Here is a 27646-nt window from a genome sequence, read left to right on the forward strand (position 1 = left end):
GATACCAATGAGCATAGAAGTCAAAACAAAAACAATTTTAAGGAAAACCTATAAGCATCATTGTTGATACAAAGAAAAATGGATTCTCAACTTCCAATACTTCCAAACTTTCAAAGGTGAACCATTTAAGATAACAACACAGATAGAAAGACAGAAACACAGAAAAACGTACCATGATCTTTAGCAAGAGCCAGTTACTTATCTTACAACCCCTAAAATACAATGTTTCCATGTATATTATTTTCAATTTATTTCGTGTATGACATAACTTAGACTCACCTGCGGGACTGTCAGCATTCTCTCCTGAATGCAGCTGAATCCCAGTAGAATCTATAGAGTTTACTGTAACTGTCTGTAGATTTGGCAACTGACCAGTGCTCAGACTAACTGGAGTTGAAGTCAAGGCTCCACCTGCTGCAACTTGACCAAGCGTGAGTGTCTGAACAGGCGTCAAAGTTATCTGTTGGGCAGCAGTATTCTGTATTTGCAAATTCTGCAAGTTCTGGACTCCTTGTACTTGAAATGTCTGCCAAGTTATCTGTCCAGAAGGGGTCACTGTCTGTGCCTGAATTAAAAAGGTTCCAGGATTCAGCTGCAATTGAAGATTTTGCAAAGCTTGTTGTGATATATTCTGACCACTGGCTTGCACACCATGGATTGTCTGTGGTGTAATACCTTGCACAATTTGGGCTTGACTGGTTGGCTGCTGAGACTCTTGGAGTTGTAGATGTTGTACAACAGGCTGTGCCGTAGAAACCTGAATATTCTGAGCCTGCGTCTCTTCAGAAACAGGCGACTGGATATAATTTCCCTGAAGATCTGAAGAATGAACTTGCCCACTAGAAGTAGTCAAGCTATTTGTGTTTTGTTGTAATATACCTGTACTATCTATCGTAACAGGCAACTGTGATGAAGAGGACGTTGGCACAAATAAATCTGTATCAGTATTAGTTTCGTTAATATCAGGAGAAACCCGTTCACCAGTCCTTTCTGAATTGTCTGAACTATCCATAGCTTGTCCTGTGTTTATCAAATGTCCATCGGCATTGATGCCTGCAGTCATTGTCTGAGAACTGCCCGAGAGTCCCAAAGAATCTAGATCAACACTATTGATTGGTACAAAGGTAATATTTCCTGGCAGACCAAGAGGCACATTAGCAACTACTTGGGTTTGGCCAGGAAAAGATGAACCACCAATTGCAACTCCCTGAACCTGGACTTGACCAGTCTGTGGTATGAGATTCTGGATATTAGCAGGAGGCGTTCCAGAGGCAAGTAAGGTCTGATTAGAGCCAGGAATGATCTGAATTTGACTGCTTTCTTGATTTATACCCCCATTATCTGAAGAACCTGTGAAACCAATCTGGACCTGCTGACCATCTGTGGACTGAATCTGTGGTATTACTTGATATTGAACATTGGACACGGTACCATTTGATGAATCTGATCCTGGTGCAACTGAAAATATTTGTTGATTCTGCAAATTCTGAAGGGGAAGGACATACTGCCCACTCGAAGTAGCAGCACTTGGAATCTGCACTAGATTACCAGCTTCATCTTTTATAGTTGTAGGTGTGGCTGACAAAACCTCCCAGCGATTTGGTGCGCCTCCTAACTGTGTAGAAGCCAAATCACCTGTCTGGATAAAAGAAAAAAAAAAAAGTTGTGATATGTTGGTAGTATATTTAAGTGAAAACTCAAGGCTTTACAAACTGATATAAATACTACTACCTGAAAACAAAGTTACCTTAGTAACAGATTTCAAATACACAAGCAATAATTATCACGTCACTTTTGTTACTGCAAACACAGCCCAACCGTTTGAACAGTGCAAAAAAAAATCTCAGAATATTCTTTTCTCACACAACTACAAATTAATCTTCTCATCTCTCATCTATGTTCTTTCAACTATAATCTTTAACACCTCTACTTTATCCCCACCCCACCAAATCAGTGAAGGTGGCTAGAGAAGGTTATGAATAGTTCAAACCAAACTTCTCAACTACTGGAGCTTTTAAAAGTGTATTACTGCTACAAACACATAACCAAATGAGGTACATTGCATCTGTGCCCCCAAAATAGGAATACACGTGCAATGTTAGTAAATCATCCAAATTAAGAGGACTTTTACATTATTGCTTTATTAAGCTTTGATTAAATAACTAAAGCACCAATATATTTTAGATTACACTCATAGCTAGAGTTATTCCATGAGCAAGTCAACAAACTTACTTTTCCCATACATTACCAGAAAAAGTATTTGAAAACTTAGAAAAAACTTTACAAGAGAAGGTTATCACCCTGAAACCACACGGCAAAGCAAGTCCATCTGAAAGGTATTTCTCGACTCTAAACGCTGGCGGATACATAGCACGACTTCACCTAGGGTTCTATTTTAACTTCGTAGCAGGATACCAGGCACACATTTCCATTCTGTGACCTGCCAGAATCTCACATATCATCCTCATATCTATGGATTAAGCAAGATAGGAAAAAATCCCCATGTGGAAAGCAAAAAAACAGTAAAATTCTGCTTGTCAATGTCCAAAGTAGATCTTTTTTAAGGGAATATTAACAATAGAGTCTAACATTTGAGCTTTTATGTGCCAAGACAAGACAATCCCATGAGAATAAGTGTTAGTTATTATTCCTATTTAACAATGAAGAGTGAAAGATAAAAATCACATACCAAATAGCCAAGATTTAAAACTAGGCTAAGCCTAACACAGGGCCTTGAATACTATAAACTACTTACACCTTCTAATGCCAGGGGTAAAAACAAGGAAGGTACAACACATCGTAATTTATCAAATTTATCAAAATAAAGTTAAGTGCCATGGTCTGGGATGCAGTCCACATGACTGAACCCTGATGGCTCTGTGAGGAGACACAGACACACAGGACTCTGCCAGCAAGAAGGCTATTATCTGACAAGGTGCCTGTCCCTCACACGTCTCTGAACCCTGGCCCCAAATAAACCTCTTCTCTTTATAAACCTCTTCTCTTCCTCTGCTATTTTGTTATGGTAATGAAAAGCTTGTACACTATCTCTAGTCCACTTCTCAGTTTACTTATCATTTTCTATAACCTCACAAGTATCACCAATGAAAACATATCTAGTGAGCGCTGTCAATCTAGGATTGATGACTGGGCTTTACGGCATACCAATGCTTTGAGGAGGCATGATTTGGGCAAGAGTGGAGGAAAACATAGGGTTTCAACGGGAATCAGTGACTGTAAAAAAAGACTAGGACAAGCACTGCTCTCTTAACATAAACCATTTCATACATTTTAATGCAAATATCATAGAACCAAAAGATCTTAAATTTCTTTTAAAAACCTCACTTTATAATTTGCACATCTAGTTGGAAATGTGTTTTTGCAACTGATGAAGCCCAGTTTAATACTCAAACAGGAAATAAGCCATGTAATGTGCAACCTCTCACGGTACACACAATCCCTGTCATCAAATGGTTCCATCTATCCAGGCTGACACACATCCATGCTAACATAGTAAGAAAAGTGGCCCAGACCAGCCACATGACTGGTACACTAACTGGGAATGTAGAAGAGGCAGCTGAAGCAACAGATCTGATCATAGCTACCTGGAAGTAGAGGCACTAGTAAAGGTACAGTAACCATCAAAATCACAGACAAAACCCCTAAAGGATAACATAGAGTATGGTGTTAAAGAGGTCCAGAAAAAGTTCATATTCATAAAGAAAAGTAGCCAGAAACAGACTAGACGTTTTTATCAAGGCCTGTAAATGGCTTCATAGATCCTGCTGAATTGTTTGGACTTTATCCTACAGATAGTAAATGAAAGCCATAAAAGGTTTATAAGCAAGTGGTGCAATCACATCTGTGTTTTATAAACTTAGGCCCAGTGAAAGAGACTGAAACAAAGGCAGAAAAAGATTAAAAGCAGATAAACTGTGAACCCTGTACAAATCTCTAGGATGGAACTAAAACAGTAATCTGTCTTGCAAATACAAACACTTAAATTCATTCAACTTAAATTTTAAAATTAAATACCCAACTTGAAAGTCATACTCTTCAACTCCGTCTTCTCAAAAAAACAAGCACCTAATTACTTTACTTAACAGTAATAAATGCACATATTCAACCACCAGTGCACAGTGGTCAAGAAACTCCCTGAAAATCAATACAATCCAAATGACAAGTCTGAGTAAACACTGCCCAAGCTCCCAAATCTCAAGAAGCCAGGTAACAGTAACCCAAGCAATGGAGACCATGAGTCCAAAGAAAACCACTAAGCCTAAGACAAAATGATACATTCTCAACTTTTCTGAATAAACCTAAGATAAAAAAATATATATTGTGCATATATTAAAAGTACTAATTAAACAGAAAAACTAAGGGGAAAAAAGCAACCACAAGAAATTTAAGTAAAAAAAGCCCGGGACCAGCCTTCACAGCGCTGCCAGGCAATGCCAACGCCTATCACCTGCAGTACCTGCTCCCCGCTGGACACCAGCTGCAGCCCTGGCTGACCTACTCCCCACCCGGCTTCCTGCTGATGTGCCTAGGAGAGCGGTGGAGAACAGCCCAAGGACTTGGCTCCCTGGGCCAAGAGGGAACACCCATACAAAGCCCTGGCTTCAGCCTGGCCCAGCCCTTACTATTGCAGACATTTCAGGAGTGAACCAACAGATGAAAGATCACTGTCTCCCCTCCTAACTCTCAAATAAGTAAATGGTCTTCAAAAAAGAAGAAAAGAAAAGCAAGCCCAGAAATATTTGCATGTAATAAATCTGCAGTCAAAAATACTGCTCATTTTTTAAATGAAGGAAAAAAAAACTGAACCAAAATACTACACTTTAATGATTTAAACTAAAACAATGTTGGGGGAGAAGAGTGTATTACAGTAGAAAGGAGGAAAGGAGAGAGACCTCAGACTTGAGTTCTAGTCCCAGCTATTACAAGTGTGAAATTGTATACGATTTAAAACAAGACATGAGTTCTTAGATTAACAAGAGTTACTACCTTACAGAGTCACAAGAACCAAGAGAAAACTCTGAGTTTTATGAAGTTCTATGTAATCCCAAGTATGATGACTGACTGAAAGCCACCATCTGAGAGTAGCACAAATCCTGGTATAAATAAGACCAGCATGTCGAATAAAGGTGTTCTACTTTATACTGCAAAGACAAGGACAGGAAAAAAGAAATAGATGATAGAAATCAGATCAATAAAATTGACTTTCAGGTACTGAAAAACTCTAACTTTCAATTTATTTATTGCCATAATTTCCATAATTCCACCATGAATAAGCCTCAAAATTTCAAAACCAAAAATCCTTCTAAGCCCATTCATTTAAAATTTCATCATCATAGATAACAGAGATAAATATTTTATTCTAAACACCAAACAGGAAAGGGACAAATTAGAGGATTTCTCAGTCCAAATAGGTTATAAAAATGTCTGCTGCCAAGCCACTGGAAGCACTACAAAGACAAAGCAACAGAGACACAGAAACACAACACGTGCCAGATATTAGGATTACAAACTAAAAGAAAAATCAGCTTGTGGTTTGCTTTTTTTCAGTGACTAGTATACTTAACAGGACAATCAGCAAACACTATATAGAACATGGTAGTGGGTAACACAGAAAAAAATTGTAACTGAAGGCACTCCAAGACTGTCCCTACACATAAATAAAGAATCACAAGCTACAGTAGAAAGGAGGGAGTGGCTCCAAGGGGGCTGATACCTGCAGTGATTTTGCTACAACAGAGCTCATTACAAGGGCACGCAGTGTGACAGGGATGGGGCATTTCAGAGGAAGGGCGGACACCTGCAGCAGGGGAAAATGAACAAATCCACACTGCTCCTTGCCCACCATTCGGAAGGGATTCAACTCTTCTCAGTTCCCACAAACAATGTTAAAGTCAGAAGACATACCTGAAACTAATTAAGAACCATTCTCGGGCAAATACAAGTCTCTTAAAATTTTCAAAGAACATTAACAGAAATAAAAGCTTTTAATAAATCAGTTACAATGACAGTATAATGGCAAAAAAATAAATAAATAAAAAATACCTTTTCTTCAAGTAAGCTGTGAACTCATGTTTTTTTAGCTCGCCAACATTTATGTGTTAAGGTAATTAAATATGAAATTCACATCTTAAACCAAAGATCAGGAAATTACTTATCATGATATTTACTTTTCAGTTTATTCTGCTAAAGTAAAAAAATTAATAATCCACAAATTCGCACATGTAAATCGGACAAATTATTACCTGCATAAAGTCTATTTTTTGCTTTCTTATATCCTGGTTTATTAAATTGACTCCACAACTTTGGAGACTTGCTTTGTGTCTGGCCCTCCTCAGCACTGTTTGAAGGTAACCAAATGCCCTTGACTGGGCTCTTCCTAAATAGCAAATTCTAAATTCAAAATGACTTTAAGGCAAATCTTCAGAGCAGTTAACTCTTTTTCAAGGCCCTCTGAATCTTAAATATCAAAGTAAACTGGCATAATGCTCAACTGCATGTGGATATTTCCACCTGACTTTTAAACACAATACCATATGCAATGTGGCATCTTGGACAGATCCCAGAGCAGAAATCAGCATTAATGGAAAAACTGGTGAAAGCCTAATCAAGCCCGCAGTTGCTTTAGGTAGTACTACATCATCAATTGCCTGGCTTTAACAAATGGATCAGTGATCTACACATTAGGGGAAGCTGGGTGAAGAATACAAAGGAACTCTCTCAGGTCTACTCCAACTTATCCCTAAATCTAAAGTTACTTCTGTCCAAATTTTCAAGACACACACACACAAAAGCAAGCAAGCAGCTGCCTGCAGACCTCTCAGGGTCCCCCACAGATTTGAGTAAGAGTATCTTCTAGACACATTTCTAAATGAGAATAAAAAAAAATACTCATGAACCCACCTAATTTATTCCCACTTTCTAGATGAACTGGGGGCAGGGGAACAATCTGAAATCCATTTTCTGTCTGCTAAAGCACACTTATCCAAGCCAGTCTGCTGGTTTTACCCAAACTGCAGTCTTAGGCACAGGTACCAAACACAAATGCATTCTGGGGATGTTCCTGGCAACACTGTATTTCCATTTTTTCATGACTGTCAAATTATGAGATATCTGCTAAATCTCAGATTTATCTGACTTTAGTTCATGCTCACCTAGCAGGAAATCTGCTGCCAGCAGCACTGATTTGGTAATTTAGAAAAGGGACTGGGAGGCACAGAAAGTTCAGAACAAGTGTGGGAGCACAGCTGGCTAAGGATGCACATAGTATCGAATCCTCACCTGAGACCCACGCCGACCGGCATGCTCACACTCTGACCTGTGACTTCCTTCTTCGCTTCTCCAGGTCCCAGCTGTAAACTGATGCCCAAACTTGGCAAATCACATTTACGAGAAAAGTTCCTTCTACTCAATATATTAACAGAAGACCAACAGAAATAATCTGACTTGCAATTTGACTTTATGCAGAGGCTTATTAAGATAAAAAGCCAATTTGTTTTGAGACTTTGGAAATGGAGGCATATAGTTCTTCACAAATGTTTACTAAGTTTGCTCATTAATTAACAGTGCTTCTCACAAATGTATGCTTTGGCATTTTAATGTTTACAAAAGCAGAACTAAGACGTTAAAACTATTCACATCCCCTACAGCGTAACTCAGAGCACTAAAATTACATTTACCAGCAATGTAGCTTAATGGTGGCTGAGCAACAGCTCAAGAAGTTTAAGGCCTGAAGTGTCTGATACCAACTGAAAACCCCAATCTCTAGAACCCACATCCAGACTGGGCTCCCCTTATTTCAATAGGTGAACACATGAACTTGTTCAACTACAGCAACGGTAACAGTCCAAACGTAAAATTCACAATCGTGTAAAAACTGTTACCAGATAATTTTGAATTAAGCCCTCAAAACATGGCCAACTTCTACCCACCCCCCACTCCCCGTCCCAGGCCCAGACACTGAAAACACCACAAAAAGAATCCCACCACTTCCTACAGCAACCACAACAAAATGAAAATGCCAGTTTGGCCAAACAAATCCCACTCTAAGTAGCACGCGGGTAAATGCAATTCCTGACACCTACCAGGGTTCCTAACGCTGACACTCATTCAGTTCCTGAAGCTTAAAGAATCACCTAAGTCACCAGGCTCATTCCAGCAGATACTAACTACCTCGTTCGCGCAACACTACCTGGGGGAAACGACCGAGAATCTAAGCAGCAGTGTACAAAACAACCCAAACCCAACCATTTTGAGCGGTCACTAAGAAAGCACTCAAGGAGCGTCCACTCCTACACAGAACAGAACAGCTCAAGGAAAGTTCATTCCTCTTCGCGGTTTACGACTTAAATCAGTCAGACGCAGTAACCTTCAGGAGAGGGGGCCAAGAGCTCGGGGCCCCAGAGGTGCCACAGCTCGCGCCTGCGGCTGATGGGATCTGGGGCGGGCGGCCGTGCCCGCCGGCGGCGCGGGGCTGGCGGCGCCCAGACGAACCGCTCCAACATCCATTTTGGAGTCCTCCACCCCCGCCCTCCCGCCTTCATTTTGTGGCCAGTTCGGAGCGCGGGGCCGCGGGGCCACCGTGCAGGGAGCCGGGCCGCGCCGGGGCTCCACGCGGGGTCGGGGAGCGGCCAGGGCAGGCCGGAGCGGGGCGGCGGGGCGGCGGGGCGGCGGGGAGGGCGGGCTGCGCCGGGCCGCGCGCGGGACTTACCGCTCCGGCGGCGGCGGGGGCCCCGGCGGCGGCCGCCTCCTCCTCGTCGTCGCCCGGCGATGGCGGCCCTATCTTGCTGCAGGTAGCGGCCAGCAGAGCGAGCGGTGACGGCTGAGTGTCCTACCCCCGAGGGGCGGGTTCGGAGAGGGAGACAGGGCGGGAGGGGGTGGCGGTTAGGGCCCGGCGGCCGCGGGCACAGGAAGTGCGGGCTCGCTGCTCGGGGCCGGCCCCCGCGCCCGCCGCCCGCCGCTCGCCCCGGCCTCGCCGCCCCCACGGCCCCCCGGCCCGCTCGCACGCTCACCGGGCCCCGGTTTTTCGGCGGGCTGCACGCCGGGGCCTCCACCTGGCACCCGGAACCCACCCCGGGAGGGCGCGCACCCTCGCTCGCGCGCGCGCGCACACTCACAACACACACACACACACACACGCACACACACACACACACACAAAGGCGGCGGGCGGGCGGGCGGGGGAGCGCGGGCGGGGTCGGAGCGTTGGCGCCTCGGGCGGGCAGCTCCCGGGGCGGGGGAGGGGAGCCGAGGGGAGGGGAGAGGCGCGGAGGGAGGGGAGAGGCGAGGGGAGGAGAAAGCGGCGCGAGGGGGGGAGCCGGGCCGGGCTCCGCCGCTCCTCACCTGGGCCGCCGCTGCTGCCGCCGCTGCGCCGCCGTTCCCGGGCTGCTGCTGCTGCTGCTGCTGCTGCTGCTGCTGCTGCAGATACTCGCCGTGGCCGCCGCCGCCGCCGCCGCCGTCCACGTCCAGGGCAGCCATTTCCTCTTGTTTCACGGGCTTTTCGGGAGCTGCAGGCACAGCGCGGGGAAGGCGGGGGGCGGAGAGGGAGGGGGCCCCGCGGGCCGCGGCCCAGTTGACTCGGAGCGCCCGGGCCCAGGCCCTTCCCCTCCCCCAGCGGCCCGGCGGCGGCGGCGGCTCCCTCCGCCCCTCCCGTGCTGCCCCCGCCCGCCGCGGCTGCAGCCCTCCTCCTCCTCCTCCTCCTCCTCCTCCTCCTCCTCCCCGCGCTGCCCCTGCCCCCTCTCCTCTCCTCCCCTTTCCCTTCGCGCCGCTCGCTGCTCTCGCACAGCGCCCGCCCCGCCGCCCGCGCCCGCACACCAGGGGGATGCGCTCCCGGCGGGCCGCCCGCCGCCCGCCCGTTCCCGGGGGCGGCCCGCGGGGAGAGCCGGCCGCGGGGGCCGCGGGGCTGCGGGGCGGGCGCTGGCGGGCTGGACGGCGGCTGGCGGGGAGCGGAAAGCGGGCGGAGGGGAGTGCGGCTTTCTGCCTCGCACAGACAGTCGGGGGCACACCACGGGGCCGGCGGCGGCAGCCGGGGGTGCTCGGCCGCTCTCGGCTCTACGTACCGGTCATAGTGTGTTTAGGGCACCTCAGGCGGGGCTCCCCGCCGCCTTACACATGGTGAGGAGCGAAGGCGGCGGCGGCGGGAGAGGATGCGGGAAGCGGCGGCGGACACGGCCGGAGCGGTCCGGGGATTTTTTTTTTTTTTTCCTATTTTGATTGACTGTGCGGGAAACACAAAAGGTGGAGCCTCCAGCCCAAAAGGGGGGAAGAGGGTGACAGCCCGCCCGGAAGTTCCGCCTCTCTTCTCCGCGTTCATTCGCCGCCACGCTCCTCATCGGCTGTCCTCATTGGCCTGAGCGCTCGTCTGTCGCTCGGCCAAGCGGCGCGCTTCCTGTCCCCCGCCCCTACCCCGGTGGAAGGGGAGAGACAATGAGCGGCCGTGGCGGCGTCGGTTTCCGAGAGCGGCTGCGGCTCGCCAGTTACCCCGCTGGGCCCGCCTCGCTCGCCGGCTGCCGCTGCCAGGCCCCGGGCCCAGGCCTCGTCCACCTCGCCGGCGCTCCGAGTAGGCCCGAGCCAGCTGGAGGGCAGCCGAGCTGGGGAGGAGCTCGGTCCCCGGTGGCTCCGGCTCTGCTCAGCGTTGTCTCCATTCCGCCGCCGGCCGCCTCGGCGCGATCTCCCCAGGGCCTCGGAGCTGCGGCTTCCCTGCGCGGCCGGGCCGAGCCCCGGGGCTGCTGCTGCTGCGGCCGCCGCCGGCCGCCACTGAGCGAACGAGACCCGCCCCGCGAGCCCGGGGGGGAGGGAGCTGGTATTGGGGGAGACACCCCCTCCGAGGCTAGGGGAGGATTTTGCTCTCGCACACTGGGAGCCGTCGGAGTCACAGCCAGAGCCATCTCATTTCCCAGCCCTCGTAGCCCCTGGGTCTCCAGCCTGCTCCTATAAGTGGAGCAAAAAAAAAAAGATGGAGAGCATTCTTGCTGGCCAGTGGCACCAGATGGAAACTTAACCAAGTGTTGTGTTCAGTGAGGCAGAATTCTTGGTGTTAAAAATTAGTCACGTAATCATTTTACTGCACATACACATATCATCCCCTGCTTCTTAATCCTCTTAGTACCAAATCCAAAAAAAAACCCTCTCGGTCATTGCCAACATTTCTAAAATAGTGAATATGAGTGAAGGTCTCCCTCCTACCCCTCTCCCCGGCCCTTGGAACGTTTTATACTCCATGGTTTTTAGAGACCGTGTTTGCCTTGCTGGCTTAGGTTAACACTCCTTCCCTCTGGCATATTTGCTATCTTACGGCTGTCCTGGGCCAAAATACTTGAGTTTTTACGTGTGTGTTTTGCCAACCAAGAGACATCTCTGCCTATTACCTTTAAGTGTAGCTGCCAAGAAAACGGTTCCAGGTGGAGTCTGCCCACAAGAAGTACACTTCTCATACTGTAAACCTGACTCAACCCGAGAATCGGTGTTCCCATTAGGGCAATGTTTGCATTTTGTGTGATCAATGAAGTAGCCCTTGGGGGTTAGAAGAGATTGAACTATGTGGAACCCACTGTGAGAGACCCACTTGGCATTTCAGTCCCAAGGCACCGAACACTTGCTGCCTGTGCTCATGGCATGGGAGGCACAGCATGGTCACTTAGCTCCTAATTGTGCAAAAGATGAAATTTCCAGGAAATTGGCAAATATAAGACTGGAAATTCTGTCTCCCAACAATAGGGTTGATTCTCCTAATAGTAAGTCCTTTCCTTAATCATAAGAACCACTTGAGAAAGTTAGTTGGGCTCAGGGCAGCAGCCCGGCCTGGCGGCTGAAGTCCTCGCCTTGAACGTGCCAGGATCCCATATGGGCACCAGTTCTAATCCCAGCAGCCCCACTTCCCATCCAGCTCCCTGCTTGTGGCCTGGGAAAGCACCTGCGCAGGAGACCCAGGAGAACTCCTGGCTCCTGGCTTCGGATCTGCTCAGTTCCAGTCATTGGGCTGGAACCAGTGGATGCAAGACCTTTCTCTCTGTAGTCTGCATTTCCAATAAAAAGAAATAGAACGATTTAAGGAAGCTCCTGGCTTCAGATCGGTTCAGCTGCAGCCATTGCGGCCATTTGGGAAATAAATGAGCGCCAGAAGATCTTCCTCTCTCCTCTCTATATATCTGCCTTTTGAATAAAAATAAATTTTAAAAATTGGTGCACTACTTTACACTTAATTTTTTTTTTTCAACAAAAAAGACAGTTGGTCCAGGGCAAGGGGCAGACAAAAGAAGGATGGGTGGCTTGCAGAGTAGAAGAGGAGGGAGGTCACGGTGCCCCTTGCTTGTTACCTGGCCATCTTGGGTAGAGCCTCGCTTGCTCTCTGAAGGGAAGTTTGCTGCCTGGCCAGGAGTAGAGCTGTGTTACACGGTGTAATACACTGGCTCCATGCCCCTTTGGTAAAGAGTTAAGCCAAGTACCATGGAGAGTAAAGTGCTTGTCCACAGGAATTAAACTCAATTCACTGATATTGACAAACGACATGAAAAAAATTGTCTTCAGGGGGTGGGGGGAGAGAAGACCTCTTAAAAACAAAAACACTCCGAATCATTCTGGAAAACAAAACCATGTACCCAAACTGATATGCTCTTGATGCACATCAAGATTGAGAAATCATGTATTATTTTGGTGTCACTCACTGCCACAGCCTGATTCAGAAAACTCTCAGAGCAGGAAGACTCTTAGATAGTCGATAAGGAAGGCAGTCGCCTGAACGAATGCCCTTTCCTAGCTGTTCCAATACTGTAGTCAAACCCTGAAATGCAATTTAATTAAAAGATACTTAGTAGAAAGGTGCTTCCCAAGGCATCACCAACTGTTTACATAGGAACCCAAAGTCGCTAGGTTCCTGTATACCCAGAGGAGGCCGTTAGCTAATCCCGCTAAGATCAGTGGTGGGTATTATTTATTCTTTCTCCTTTCCAGATTGATTTAAGGAAGCTCTTTGCTGGCCTGTGTCCATCCCGTTAGGAGATCCGGATGTGTGGTCTCACCTACCCTTCTCTTCCGTTTCCTTTGTGTAAGTGTGTAAGTTTGCTTAACAACTCTGTAAATTGAATGAGGGTAGAAAGTCTGCAGATGCATCTAACTGCCCCGGGCTCTTCAGCTCCTTTCATTGCTTAGCTGGACCAGCCTTAAGGACTGCATGCTTATCTAAGTCTCTAATTCTGCCCCACCCTTCACTCAGCCCCACCCCCAACATCTGTTAAGTGGACCATTTAAAATTGCGGATCTTCAACTGCTTTTCATCTTTTATTTTTTTAAGATTGATTTTATTTTTATCACAAAGTCAGATATACAGAGAGGAAGATCTTCCATGCCATGACTCACTCCCCAAGTGACCACAACGGCTGGAGTTGAGCCAATCTGAAGCCAGGAGCCAAGAACTTTCTCCAAGTCTCCCTTGCAGGTACAGGGTCCCAAGGCTTTGGGCCATCCTCAACTGCTTTCCCAGGCCACAAGCAGGGAGCTGGATGGATGGGAAGCAGGGCCACCGGGATTAGAACCAGTGCCCATATGGGATCCTAGGGTGCAAGGCGAGGACCTTAACCACTATGCTATCGCGCCGGGCCCCAAATAAATTTTATAAGTCTGAATTTATCTCCTGTGTTTAGACAATTGACAATCACATTTCAAAAACATTCAACTTTCTGTTAAATCTACTCTCCTTCATCTTTTTCTGTTTTCTTTTCAAACACACTTTGAAAGCCTTGTCTCTCATTTCTAACTCTGCAAAAACATACCAATAACATTTTGAGCTTTTACTGTGTCCCAAGCCCTCTCACCTATAACTTTATTTTTTTTAAAGATTTATTTTTATTATTTTTTTATTGGAAAGGCAGATATACAGAGAGGAGAGACAGAGAGCAAGATCTTCTGTCTGATGATTCACTCCCTAAGTGAGCGCAACGGCCGATACTATGCCGATCCGAAGCCAGGAGCCTCTTCCAGGTCTCCCACACAGGTGCAGGGTCTCAAAGCTTTAGGCTGTCCTCGACTGCTTTCCCGGGCCACAGGCAGGGAGCTGGAAGGGAAGCGGGGCCTCCGGGATAGAACCGGTGCCCATATGGGATCCTGGGTGTGCAAGGCGAGGACCTTTAACCACTGCGCCACTGCGCCGGGTCCTCACCTATAACTTTAAATAATCGTCACAGCTGCCATCCATGTGACATTATAGATTTGACAAATGTAGAATCTGAAATTCAGCAATATTATGGAGCTTAGTCACTTTCAAGTGACAGGGTTCAAACCCACACCTTTGCCCATCAACACAATAGCTCTCCTTAAATGATCACATTGAGACTCACCTACCCGTAAAAAGAATAAATAAGTAAATAAGAGAATAAGAGATATAATTACTATATATTTCTGCATATCAGTTTAAAGCAAGGGTTCCTCAGAGTGTCTGTGCATTATGTTAAGGGTCATGTATTTTGAATATTCTAATCAATATCTGACACGTTGTAGACATTTAATATTAGGCAGAAAGATGCTTAAGACAATTATCTTATTGGGAAAAAAATGAATGATGGATTTTAAAAAGTGAACTAACAGATACTACATAATATAATCTGACTTTACAATAGTTCGCCTCTTTCAAGATATTCCTTCTCCAAATGAGTTTCTTATTTTCATTCAAGGTCTATGAAAGTACTGGCATCCTGATGATCAAATAATCCCATCCACTTTAACCATCAACATTGCTTGACATTCTAAAATGGCTGATTATCCACATCGCCGCTGAAGCCATCTTCATCCAAGTCCAGGGAGCTCAGTCCACTCAGACTTGATTTCTAACACTTGGCAATTTTCCAAGACAAGATGGAATGTATAATATATATCTCCTTCATTCTTGTCCTAGAAGAACACAGAATGCAAGAAATTCTCTTGGCTACAAATTAGCAAATGTAACAAGTGGCATTGTTTAACAAAGATTAGACCTGGCTGGGCTATAAAGTCTGACGTCCTCCAGTGGTGAACAAAGACCTTCAGCATGGAGTGCACTGTCTTCAGTGGAATTTGTTTCCTGATTTGTATAAACAGATATATCAAATAATTCCAAAAGATCCACCGCAGCCAGGTCCAGCTAGAGAAATGGAATGGGGGGAAATTAAAAATGAGGTGTCATGGAGACAATTGGCTTGAACTCTAGAAAAAACTACAGTACATTGCTGGACTGGATAGACTTTTTCCAGTTTCCTCCCAAAGGTGGCTGAAATGCTGCATTGTATATCATCACTTCCTTTCATCCTAACAGCAAGGGTAAAACACAATACAGCTAGATACATGGACACATACATACATAGGAGCCCTTCAAAGGGCTCATCGTAAGTGGTTAAAAAAACAGGTATTTTAGTGCAAAAAAATGAACATTTGAAATCCAGTGCTCGCTTTGGCAGCACATATACTAAAAATTTTAAATCCAAACATAGTTTTTCAATATATACATATTTTCCATGAGCTTTTTGAAGCCCCTCATATGTATAATATATATACACATATATATTTGTGCATTGAACATTACTCTTACATACTGCAGAATGATGTTTAAACGGAAGATGCCTATTATCATAGATAAATTTCAAAAGCAGTATTGAATTTAAAAAGCTAGATACAGAAGGATGAACTAGGAGCGGGTGTTTGGCAGCAGTTTATGTCATGGCTTGCAACACCCACATTCCATATCTGGTTCAAGTCCTGGCTACTCCACTTCTGATCCAGCTTCCTGCTGCTGTGTATCCTTGTAGGCAGCACATATGGTTCACACAGGAGACCTTTGGCCGAGCCCAACTCTGGCTATTGTGAGAATCTGAGGAACAAACCAGTGGGTGAAACATGACTGCCTATTTCTGCCTTTCAAATAAAAATGGAAAAAGTATAATAGCATTTATATGATGCTTTAAATCCTACAAAATACATTCCATACTACTTGTGTTTACATACATGTATAGTAAGATAAAATGATTCAAGGAAATGAAAAATGCTATTTTTTAAAATTTTATAAAAATGTATTTTCTTGAAAGAGTTGCAAAGAGAGGGAGAGGTGTCTTCCATCTACTGGTTCACTCCCTAGAGGGCCACACTTGCTGGGGCTGGACCAGGCCAGGTCTTTATAGGATGCTGGCATCCCAGGCAGAGGCTTAACCCACAATGACCCTTTGGAGGGGAGAATGGGATTGGGGTTCATTTCCAAGAGATTTTTTTTTTTTTGCATTTGCAAATTTTACTGGAGCCATTATATTTTACTTAATTCCATTATATTTTAATACTGTCATTTGCCTGAAATAATATATAATCTTTATTGTAAACAAAAAAAAAGGAAGGAAAGAAAGAAGGAATAAAAAATGGGGTGAACATTGTGTTACACAGATTGAACCACCATTTGAAACATCAGATCCCATTTGGGGCAGCCTGGTTTAAGACTCAGCTGTTGTTCCTCACATCCAGTTGCTGCTGATGCATTCCAGAAGCAGCAAATGATGGCTTAAGTGCTCAAGCCCCTTCTTGCTACCCAGTTGGAGCACCAGGCTCCTAACTTTGGCCTGATCTAGCCATAGCTGTTGCAGGCATTTTCAGAAGTGAAGCAGCAAGAAGAAGGTTGCTTTCTCTCTCTCTCTCTGGACCTTTATAAATAAACTTTTTAAAATTTATTTGGTTTTATTGGAAAGGCAGATTTATAGAGAAAAGGAAAGACAGAAAGATCTCCTGTCTGCTGGTTCACTCCCCAAGTGACGGCAACAATGGGATCCGACACATGCAAGGCGAGGATTTAGCCACTGAGCCATCACCCTGGGCCCAATACAAATAAACATTTTTAAAAGATACTTTAAAAAATATTATTGAACAAGTGCATGATGGAAGTAATAAAATAAGCATGCCTAGGGAACTAACAGAGGTTTGGAGAGGAAGATGATTCAGACTTCAGCTTTAGGAACTGAAATCTGGGCTGTAAGAATTGGGAGTGGTGATGTCTGTAGACAGAGGAAGAAAAAGCAGTGCACTCTCCGTCTCTCCCACCATGTGCTTACAGCCCGGCTGACTGCTCACACCACACCTGTGGAGCTCCTTCCCCACATACTAATCAATTACCAGCTAGGTGACCTTTAATTCACTTCTGGCACTGGGGCCCAGTCCCAGAGACTCCCCCACCCACCTGACATGCCAATGCAAGCCCCAAGTTGTTTTACCTGTTTCTTATCAACTAACTGCAAATACAGGTTACCACAACCCCTATTCTCCTCCGGGGTCCTTAATTTATCAGAGGGACCCCAGAAATCAACAACAAACTTAGGTTTAGTAATGTTGATGAAGGACATTACAGAGGGCACAAAGAGGTACACGAGCAACATAGAGACAAGGGGGGCGGTTTCCCTGCCCTCCCCTGGTGCACAGATCCCCAGGAAGCTGTGTGTGATTGGACACCCAGTTCTCTGAAACCGGTCCTTTTTTGTGTTCGTACAGGTTTGACCACTGACACGTGACTGCTAATAGACTTCCCCATGGCTATGGATCCCTGTCCTGCATAGGATGTGAGGGTGTCACAGAAAAACCAGGAAAATTAGAATGTCTCTGACCTCCTTGGGGAAGAAAGACATTAGCTTTTATGGGTTGTCTTGATGAGGGAGTTATGAGAAGAACTGTGTGAGGATGGAAACCAAAATATCAAGCAATGTAATGAGCCACCTTTAACTTTCTCCTCCTCCTCCTTCTTCTTTTTAATATTTATTTATCTAAAAGGCAGAGAGAGAGAGAGAATTTCCCATCCACTGCTTCACTCCACAAATTGCTGCAATGGCCCGGGGTAGGCCAGGCCTAAGCCAGGGACTTGGAACTCCATCATGGTGTCCTACATGGTAGCAGGAGCCCAACCACGTGGATCATCTTCCTGATTGCTTTCCCAGGTGCATTAACAGGGAGCTGGATCAGAAGCAGAACAGCCAGAACTTAAACGTGTTATGATGCAGGATGCTATTGGTACAAGCGGTTGCATGACCCACAGTGCCTAACCCTAACCCTAATCTTAATGCATGGTGCCAGTGCCTCCTTTTTAACCTTCAATTACACTTACAGTATCCTGTTTAATATGGTACCTTATTGATGGTTTAACATTGTCAACCACAATTTAAATCATTAGCCCCTTGTGATTAGCATAATCACTTCCTCTTACATGGTTTTTTTAAGGCTTATTTATTTTTATTGCAAAGTCAGATATACAGAGAGGAGGAGCGACAGAGAGGAAGATCTTCTGTCCATTCATTCACTCCCCAAGAGGCCACAACAGCCGAAGCTGCACCAATCCAAAGCCAGGAACCCAGAGCCTCTTCTAGTTCTTCCACACAGGTGCAGGATCCCAAGGCTTTGGGCTGTCTTCCACTGCTTTCCCAGGCTACAACCAGGGAGCTGGATGGGAAGTGGGGCCACCGGGATTAGAACGGCGCCCATATGGAATCCTGGCACATTCAAGGTGAGGACTTTAGCCACTAGGCTATCGCATCAGCCCCCCTTATGTAGTTTTTAAGCAGTGACTTTCAAGGAAAGGGAGGTACACCTTGAAAAACAGCTTTGTCCTGCTTATGGGAACTTTTTTTTTTTTTAAACTATGACATTTAACTTACTGAATTTCAAACATTAAAGGAAATGAGATTTTCATATTTTATCAAAGGAAATATGGTTAATAACAGGGCTCAAGAAATAATTCTTAACAGTGTTGAGCAAATAGAAGATAACAAAGATTCACCTAACAATTCAGTGATTTCAATAAGCCATCTATTTGGATTCTTGTAAGAAACCTAAAGCTTCTTAATGTTTGCAGAAGCAGTTGGTAATATGACCTGTTCTCTGTAAGCAGACCATAAAATTAGCATTTATTCATCAGCTGTACATGGAAGACCCTCATGAAGCTCCTGGCTTTTGGCTTTGACCTGGACCAGCCCTGATCATTGGGGCCAATTGGAGAGTGAACCAGTAGATAGAACATCTCTCTATTGCTCCTGCTCTCTATGTAACTCATTCACATAAATAAATCTTTTTTTTAATTATGTCATTTCTTGAAACTGTAATGCATAGTCCTGATACTTACAGCACTTGGAATTACTTTGTCTCCAACAAGCTTATTTACTCAGAAGTTTTTTTTTTTCCATCCCATTTTAAACACTATGCTTTCCTGTGAGATAGTCTTTCTACTTCGTATTTCCTCCACACTGAATTGAACAAGCCACTTATCTGCTATGTACCTAGTTTACAAGTCATTTCATTCCTTCTTCATATTGACTGATCCTCCCTCTAGTTTTATATGACAAGCTTACTGCATGTTCCTTCTTCCAGATCACTGACACATGAAATGAATAAAATTAGTTCTAATATTGATCCCTGGAACTTTGTCGCCCATCCATGCCAAACTATTCCACACTTTAATATCAAAATCAATGTGTAATCTACTTAAGTAGTTCATCTGTATACCATACTTATCTAACTTCTAGATTAGTTGTTATATAGTACTCTTTTCATGGTACTTTACCCCAAATCCAAGTAATTGGCTCAATACTTCCCTCAGTTGACACCTGTTATTAGGCACAGAAGTTATTTCCCATAGCAAGGCAGCTAAAATGTGAATCTGCTCTGACTCCTTTTCAGATAACTCACAACTTTCTCATATTTCCAATTTTGGTTTCCAAAGAAGTTTACCCATTTTCTCTTTGGCACAAATTAGAACTAATAATTTTGGACTGTATACTCAGGGAAGGAAATGGGATGTTAAAGAAGTAAATAAGAATTTAGTGAGGGTTTTACTTATTAAAACTGACAGAGGTAAAGTATTTCAAAGCACTTCTCTTAATGGAAGAATTTATTTCTTGAAGATTTCTTTTATTTGTTTGAAAGAGCTAAGAGATAGAAGGAGAGACAGAGAGTTGGAGATCTGTCTCCTGGTTCAGTCTTCCACTGGCTGCAGTGACTGGAGCTAAGCCCATTCCCCAGCCAGGAGCCAGGAGTTTCTTCCATCTCTCTAAAGTGGGTGCAGGGGCCCAAGCATTTGGATCATAGTCCGCTGCTTTCCTAGGTGCACTGGTAGGGAGCTGGATTAGAAGAGATCGGGTGGACTCAAATCATGGCTCCTATGCGATGTTGGCACTACACAGCAGCTTAATTTACTACAGCACAACGTCAGTCCCCAAACTCTTCAAAATTTATTTAATGTATCCTAAAAGTGAATGTATTAAACAGTGAATACATAGGGACCAGGATCATGGCATAGCAAGTTAAGCCTCTCTATCTCTTCCCCCTACTTCTCTCTGCAACTCAGCTTTCAAATTAAATAAATAAATAAATAAATAAATTGTTTTAAAAGATGAATGATAAAATCAGAGAACCCCTTATAAACACATACTTGGGCCCAGCGCGGTGGTGCAGTGGTTAAGGTCCTCGCCTTGCACACCCAGGATCCCATATGGGCGCCGGTTCTATCCTGGCAGCCCCGCTTCCCTTCCAGCTCCCTGCCTGTGGCCTGAGAAAGCAGTCGAGGACAGCCCAAAGCTTTGAGAACCTGCACCCGCGTGGGAGACCCGGAAGAGGCTCCTGGCTTCGGATTGGCATAGCATCGGCCGTTGCGCTCATTGGGGAGTGAATCATCAGACGGAAGATCTTGCTCTCTGTCTCTCCTCTCTGTATATCTGCCTTTCCAATTAAAAAATAATAATAAAAATAAATCTTTAAAAAAAAAGTTATACTTGGCATCTCTGAAAATACCCCCAGCAAGGTAAGAGGAAGAAGAATATACATTTGAATGTATCTGTCCACTAGAAACCAGGGACCAGCAGAAAGTTTTTTTTTTAATTTTTTTTTAAAGATTTATTTTTATTATTTTTTCATTGGAAAGGCGGATATACAGAGAGGAGAGACAGAGAGCAAGATCTTCCGTCCGATGATTCACTCCCCAATGAGCGCAACGGCCGATGCTATGCCGATCCAAAGCCAGGAGCCTCTTCCGGGTCTCCCACGCGGGTGCAGGGTCCCAAAGCTTTGGGCTGTCCTCGACTGCTTTCCCAGGCCACAGGCAGGGAGCTGGAAGGGAAGCGGGGCTGCCGGGATTAGAACCGGTGCCCATATGGGATCCTGGGCGTGCAAGGCGAGGACCTTTAACCACTTGCGCCACCGCGCCGGGCCCAGAAAGCTTTGCATGTAGGAAGGCTTCCATGAATTTAGTGAGTAGATGGGTATTATTGCATCCCATTCGTCAGTTGTTCCTAGTTTGTGTAGATTTTAAACCTCAATTTCTTGTCATTGTATCTGACAGACAGAGAGACAGAGATCTTCCACCTCCTGGTTTACTTCCCAAATACCAGCGACAAGCCTGGAGCAGGCCAAAGCAGGAAGCCAGAACATTACCAGGTCGCTTTGTCCAAAGTTAAAACTGTGAACCTGACTTTCTCTTATTGAAGAGCAAAAGTGAAATAAAGATTTATTTTCTTGCTCACATAAAAAAATAAAAGCTTAATAAATAAATAAATAAAATAAAATAAAATAAAAAGATAATGAAGTCCCAGTATATCTTTAATAACCCATTTTCCCCAATGTGAGCTGACCCATGCCCCAATTTGCTCACCTTGTCTTGGCTCCAGCACTATGAAGCCCAACATCCGAAGAAATTCCTCATAGGCAGATCCAAATGGTTAGTCACCCCACAGTGCGAACCTCTTAGTACCATGATACATTTGTCCAAACTGAGAAATTAGGGCAGACGCCATGGGATAGTAGGCATAGCTTCCAACTGCCACATCAACATCCCATACTCCACTTCTGATTCAGCTCCCTGCTTGTGGCCTGAGTGGGCAGCAGAGGATGGCTCTGTTACTTGGGACACTGTACCCACTTGGGAGACCCAGAGGAAACTCCTGGCTCCTGGCTTTGGATCATCTCAGCCATATTGTTGCAACCATTTGGGGAGGGAATCAGCTGTCTCTCTCTGTCTCCTTACTTGTAACTCTGCCTTCTAAATATAAATGAAATAAAGCTTAAAAAAAAAAAAGCTCTGAGAAACCAACAATGGTGCTTTACTAAGAAATTCCAAGATTTATTGGGATTTCCCCAGTGTTTCATTAATGACTTTGTTCTGTTTTGTATATCTAACTGAGGGCGCTACACTCACTGTGTTTGGTTGCCAAGTCTTGGCGTTGTCTGGGCTGTGGCAGTTTCTCTGTCGTTGTTTCTCATGATCTTGACCCTTTGGGGGAATATTGCGATTTTGTAGAATGTTCCTCAGTTTGGGTTTATCTTTTTTCATATTTAGACTGGTTTTACAAGACTTATAATCCAAATTTTTTTCATCTACAAAAGTGATGGTTGTATTAAGTATTGTGGGCTTGAACTTCCACAGAACATCATTATTTAAAAGGATTAGATCACTTGTTCAATATCATGCAATAAGTTGGAATGACTTTTCTGCTTTTAGAAACAGTTCTTACATTACTATTTCACAACAAGGAACACCAATTTTTATTTGAACTTTTAAAGGGACAAAGTTCATTGGCCAAATTATCTCTGAAGCTATGAGACTTCTCTACTGTTCCATCCTCAGTGACTAAGAACACAGCATTTGGCCTAATAAACAAAGTTATGAAGGGTTTTTTATAATTATCAAAGGAAACTATATTATTTGTAGAAACTTCAAAAAAAAATATAAGTAACTAAATGGAAGAAAATGACCTGTACTTCTACTACCCTAGAAAAGTGAACCACCACTTGTGCTGTTAACCTTGTTTATTTCATTTTACCTTTTTTATCCATACACATTTTATTTTGCAAAAAGATTATATGCTAATTCAAATTAACTTTGAAATTTCAACAATATCCTTTTATGTAATTAAACATCTCTGCCATCATTTTCAATTTCTGTATAATATTCCACAATACGCCATACTATCTAAGGCTATGTCTAGGAATTCACACAGATCAATGACAATGACAAATGACAAAGGTTAAATTCATTACCATACCAAAGGGCATATACATTTGTAAAGCAATTGATAATACTCTGCCAAATTGCCTTACAAAACAGATATACATGGCGGGGCGGGGGATAGTGTTGTGGCACAGGGGTTAAACAGCCAGACACTAACATCCCATACCAGAGTGCCAGTTCAAGTCCTGGCTTGCTCTGCTTCCAATCCAGTTCCTGCTAACAGGCGTGGGACAGCAATAGCACATCACCCAAGAACCTGGGCCCCTGCCACATGTAAGGAAGACTTAGTGGAGTTCCTGGCTCCTGGCTTCAGCTGGCCAAACTGTGACTATTGTGGCCATTTGGGGAATGGACTAGGACCATGGAAGGTATTGTCTCTCTCTCTTCTTCCCTTCCTCCTTCTGCAGCTCTGCCTTTCAGATGAAATATTTTTGAAGTGTATAAATACATCAGTTTATGTACTCATGAGCAATTTATAAAAATAGCTATTTCTCCACATACCCAATTCTATTTTTGCTTTGCTTTTAAATCTTTGCCACCTTGATTATCAATAATTGGTGATTTGGGGGGTTGATTTTAAGTTGAATTTCTTTGATTATTACTAAGAGTGAGCACTTTTACTTATTTAGTAGCATTTGTGTTATACTGTGACTTACTTGTTTTTACCCTTTTTCAATTTTCTACTGAGGCATTCATTGAGTTTTTTATTGGCTGGAAGTGACATTGCAATTTCTCAATATGCTTCAGATATTTTTTCCCCAGTTTTTCATTTGTGTTTTAAGGATATCTGGATCTTTGGAGGGAGGTGAACCTTTCCATTTTGTTTCTGCCTCTGCAAGCTGTTTTTGCTTTTTAGTTTGGGGTTCATGTAGGTTTCACATGGAGCTCAGTTCTGGACCCTGAATCCTGGTGGCTCCTGTCCTGTCCCAAGCAGCTTCTGTGAGTCTTCAAGCCCCATTGCTTAGCCAAATCATCATAAGTTGGCAGTGCATGCTCTACTTCCCAGAGGCAGGACCTTAGTCCTCATAGTCCCAAACTTTAGGACATAAAAAGACACGCAGGGGCCAGAGCTATGGCTCAATAGGCTAATCCTCAATCTTCAAGTGCCAGCATCAATGTGGGCACCAATTCATATCCCAGCTGCTCTACTTCCCATCCAGCTCCCTTGTAGCCTGGGAAAGCACAGGACAATGGCCCAAAGTCTAGGGACCCTGTGCCCTCCTGGGAAACCCAGAGGAGGCTCCTGGCTCCTGGCCTTGGATCAGCTCAGCCATTTTTGGAGTGATCCAGTGGATAGAAGATCTTTCTTTTTGTCTCTCGTTCTCTTTGTAAATTTGCCATTCCAATACAAATAAATAAATCTTAAAAAAAAAGAGAGAGAGAGAGAGAGAAAGTAAAAAATAAAAAGAAAAGAAAGAAAGAAAAGGCACACAAATTCAGAAGCACACTGTCCTGGTTAGTGCTCCGTGCTGCTGCCTACAGCCTTCAAGGAAATGCATTCCAAAGACATGAATACCCCTGAGTGGAAAATCCCACCATTCTACATAGCTTAGCTCCCAGAGCTCCAAGACTGTATTTTGCTGGCCCAGCCAACAGGGAGGCTGAGCTCTCTCGAGTGTGAGAGCAAGCGCCTGGACTCTGGCGGCCTGCTCGGGGGACTGGATGTCTCTGTGTTCCCTTCTCCTGGCCTCCATCATAAGAGGCTGAAAGTCACAGCAACTTCAGGACAGAAGGCAGGACTGAACCTTACTACAAAGAACCGGAAAGATTAAAATGCCTTCTTCCTCTTTTTCTGTAATGAAAACATTTAAGTAAAGACAAAATAAAGAAAAGAAAGGGGAACAAGGCAAGAAGCAGGCCTGGAGCCCAGATGCAGACTGCAGTTTGTGTTTTTTGTTAATTGACATCTTTTTGGATATATATTTCTGGTGCAGAACATAAGGCTGTGTAATAATGCATACGTTGTAGAACAGCAAAATGAAGCCAACTGCCATACGTCTGACCTCACTGAGCATTTCTTGTGTGTGGTAAGGACACGTAGCATGTACCTTCTTCACATTGTTCAAAGACCCATTAATGTAGTCACACATTGTACAGTAGAGCTCTTGACCTTAGGGCTCCTGTTTGACATTTTGCATTCTGTCACCAACATGTTCACACATCTATCCTGATGCCCAAACCCCATCCTGGCCCCCAAGCCCTGGAAGTACTCTTCTACCCTGTGCTTCTGTAACTTCAACTGTGTCAGGTTCCATCTGTAAGTAGATCACACAGGATTTATCTTTCTATGCCTAATCAATGTCCTCCATGTTCATCTACACTGTCACAAAGGGACAGGACTGTTTTTGTATTCCACAGTGAATAAACACTACATTTTATTTATCTGTTGATCCATTAGTGAATACATAGATTGATTTTATAGCTTGGCTCTTGTGAATAATTCTGCAATGAATGGCAGTAGAGATGTTTCTTTAACATATTGATTTCATTTCCATTGGCTGTCTACCCGGGAGCTGGAGCACATGTGCTATGGTTTCATGTTTTGTTCTGTTTATTATTCATTTGAAAGTTAAACTGACAAAGAGGGGGAGACTGAGACAGACAGGAGCTCTTCCACATACTGGGTCACTCCCCAAATGTTCAAAGGCTCACAACAACCACTACCCTGCCAGCCTGATGCCAGGAACTCAGAAATCCATCCTGACCTCCCCTGTGGGCAGCAAGAACTTGGCCTATCACTAACTACCTCCTAGATGTGCAATAGCAATGTCCAGCTCTATTTATTTTCTTATATTTCAAAGACAGAGATACAGAGAAATAGAGATCTTTCATCCACTGATGCTCAAATCTCAATTCAAAACTCCCATGTGGATGTCAAGGACTTGGGCCAATACCTGCTACCTTGCAAGGTGCAACATTCAAAGGAAGCTAGATTTGGAAGCAAAGCAGGGACTTGAATACACGTACTCATATGGAGTGCATACATCTTAAGCAGATCAAATGCCCTCCCTACCCCAGTCAACATTTGTGTGAAATCCAATTTCCATTATAACAGAGTAACATATTGGACATACTCTTCTGAACAGTTTAATGCTGTTATCTCAGGAGTGGGTTGCTTATTGGATTTCCTCCCTGTCTCTTGTCCATCTACCATACAATGGGGCAACAGGGAGATCCTAACATTGGCACCAAACTCTTGAACTTTCTAGTATCCAGAGTTATGGCCAAGTAAATTTCCATAGTTAATACTTTGTCCAGTTTATGGTATTCTGCAATAGCACTAGGAACTGGACTAGAGCCATAGAATTCTTCTACTTTTAATTTTTTGAGGCACTTTCCTACTGTTTTCCATTATGGCTGTACTAATTTACCAGTTTCCTTTCCTCCATGTCCTCACCAACACGTGCTAGCTTTGAACTCTTGCTTATTATAACCATTTGAACAGGTGTGAGCACAGTTGTGTTTTTCTCTTTTAAAGAAAAATATATGTAATATATATTTGAAAGTTAGAATTAGAAAGGAAAAGATGTTTTCCATTCGCTGGCTCATTCCCCAAATGGGCACAATAGCCAGGGCTGGGCCAGGTCAAAGCCAGGGGTCAGGAGTTCCTTCCAGGCTTCCAATATGAGTGCATGGGCCCAAGCACTTGTGCCATCATCCACTGCTTTCTCAGACACATTGTCAGGAACTGGATTGGAAGCGAAGTAGCTGGGATTTTAACCAGCATCCATATAGGATGCATCCTTGCTTCCACACAGCATCTAGAAGAGTAGATGGGACTTCCTTAGCCACTGAGTCATATCCAGGACCTCAAAACACCCGGCTGGGCTCCTGCTCATGAGGCTAGATGACAGAGGGATTTCCTCCAGTGCTTATGAGCTCTCTGCTTTCTAGAGTTTCCTTGTTGGTGGCCTTATTTTGCCATCCAGTTTCAATATTAATGCAGCATGGAAGGCAAGTAGGAGGGAAGGCCCCGCCTGAGCTGCAGCTGGGCTCTGGGCCAGGACACAGATTTCGCCTGGGCACGTCTGATGTGCTTGCCAGGCGTCTCTCAGCACGGAGAGCTGCAGGACAGATAGAAAATAACATCCTAAGGCAGTGGGAGTGGGACATCTCCCAGGTGCCAGAGTTACCAGGGAAACTTCCAAACACACGTGCCGCCTGTCCAGGCACAAAGCCCCATTCTGCCCATGTGCATGTGCAAGCGTGTCCATATGGGTGCACACTAGCAAGGAGCACAGCTTTGCACCCAGTGTGATCAGTCTGTACCAGGAGTGCTAACCTCTCTCCCCCACACAACACACACACACTCTAGAAAAGCACTGTGATGGTGGCTTCCATTGGGTAGAAGTCTCCAGGACTCCAGTAGTGTGACCCTGCCCTGTAGCACTGAACTCTAACATCTTCCAGCTTCAGAAATTTTTACCCTAGGGACCATGGACTCCTGGGAGTCCAAGAATAGGCAACAGGGATTCGGGACCTCCCGACAAGACTGACTGAGCATGTGTGTTTATTTTTCTAGAAAGAGGTTGGATTGCTTTCATCAGATTCTTAAGAAAATGTGATCCCCAAAAGGTTAAAAACTTTTCTCTCTCCATTTCTCCACCTCTCTCTGTAACTTTGCCTTTCAAACCAATAAATGAATCTGTA

General features: G+C 44.5%; 1 protein-coding gene across 2 annotated transcripts in view; it reads right to left on the bottom strand.

The window, feature by feature from the left end:
* SP3 (Sp3 transcription factor) overlaps positions 1-10622 on the bottom strand; it is a 49018-nt gene extending 38396 nt beyond the window's left edge. Inside the window, exons 1-4 of one of the 2 annotated variants that reach the window (XM_040971730.1) lie at positions 10077-10622; positions 9361-9524; positions 8729-8848; positions 280-1639 (exon numbers count right to left, since the gene is read on the bottom strand). In XM_040971730.1, the coding sequence (XP_040827664.1) occupies positions 280-1639; positions 8729-8848; positions 9361-9524; positions 10077-10083 (1651 nt within the window). In that variant the 5' untranslated portion in view covers positions 10084-10622. The remainder of the gene's footprint in view (positions 1-279; positions 1640-8728; positions 8849-9360; positions 9525-10076) is intronic. The other variant, XM_040971731.1, reaches the window with a different exon arrangement.
* Positions 10623-27646: the final 17024 nt, after the last annotated feature.

Source organism: Ochotona curzoniae, unplaced genomic scaffold (assembly GCF_017591425.1).
Source record: "Ochotona curzoniae isolate NIBS_2020 unplaced genomic scaffold, NIBS_Ocur_1.0 contig_2210, whole genome shotgun sequence".
In the NCBI taxonomy this organism is placed as follows: Eukaryota; Metazoa; Chordata; class Mammalia; order Lagomorpha; family Ochotonidae; genus Ochotona; species Ochotona curzoniae.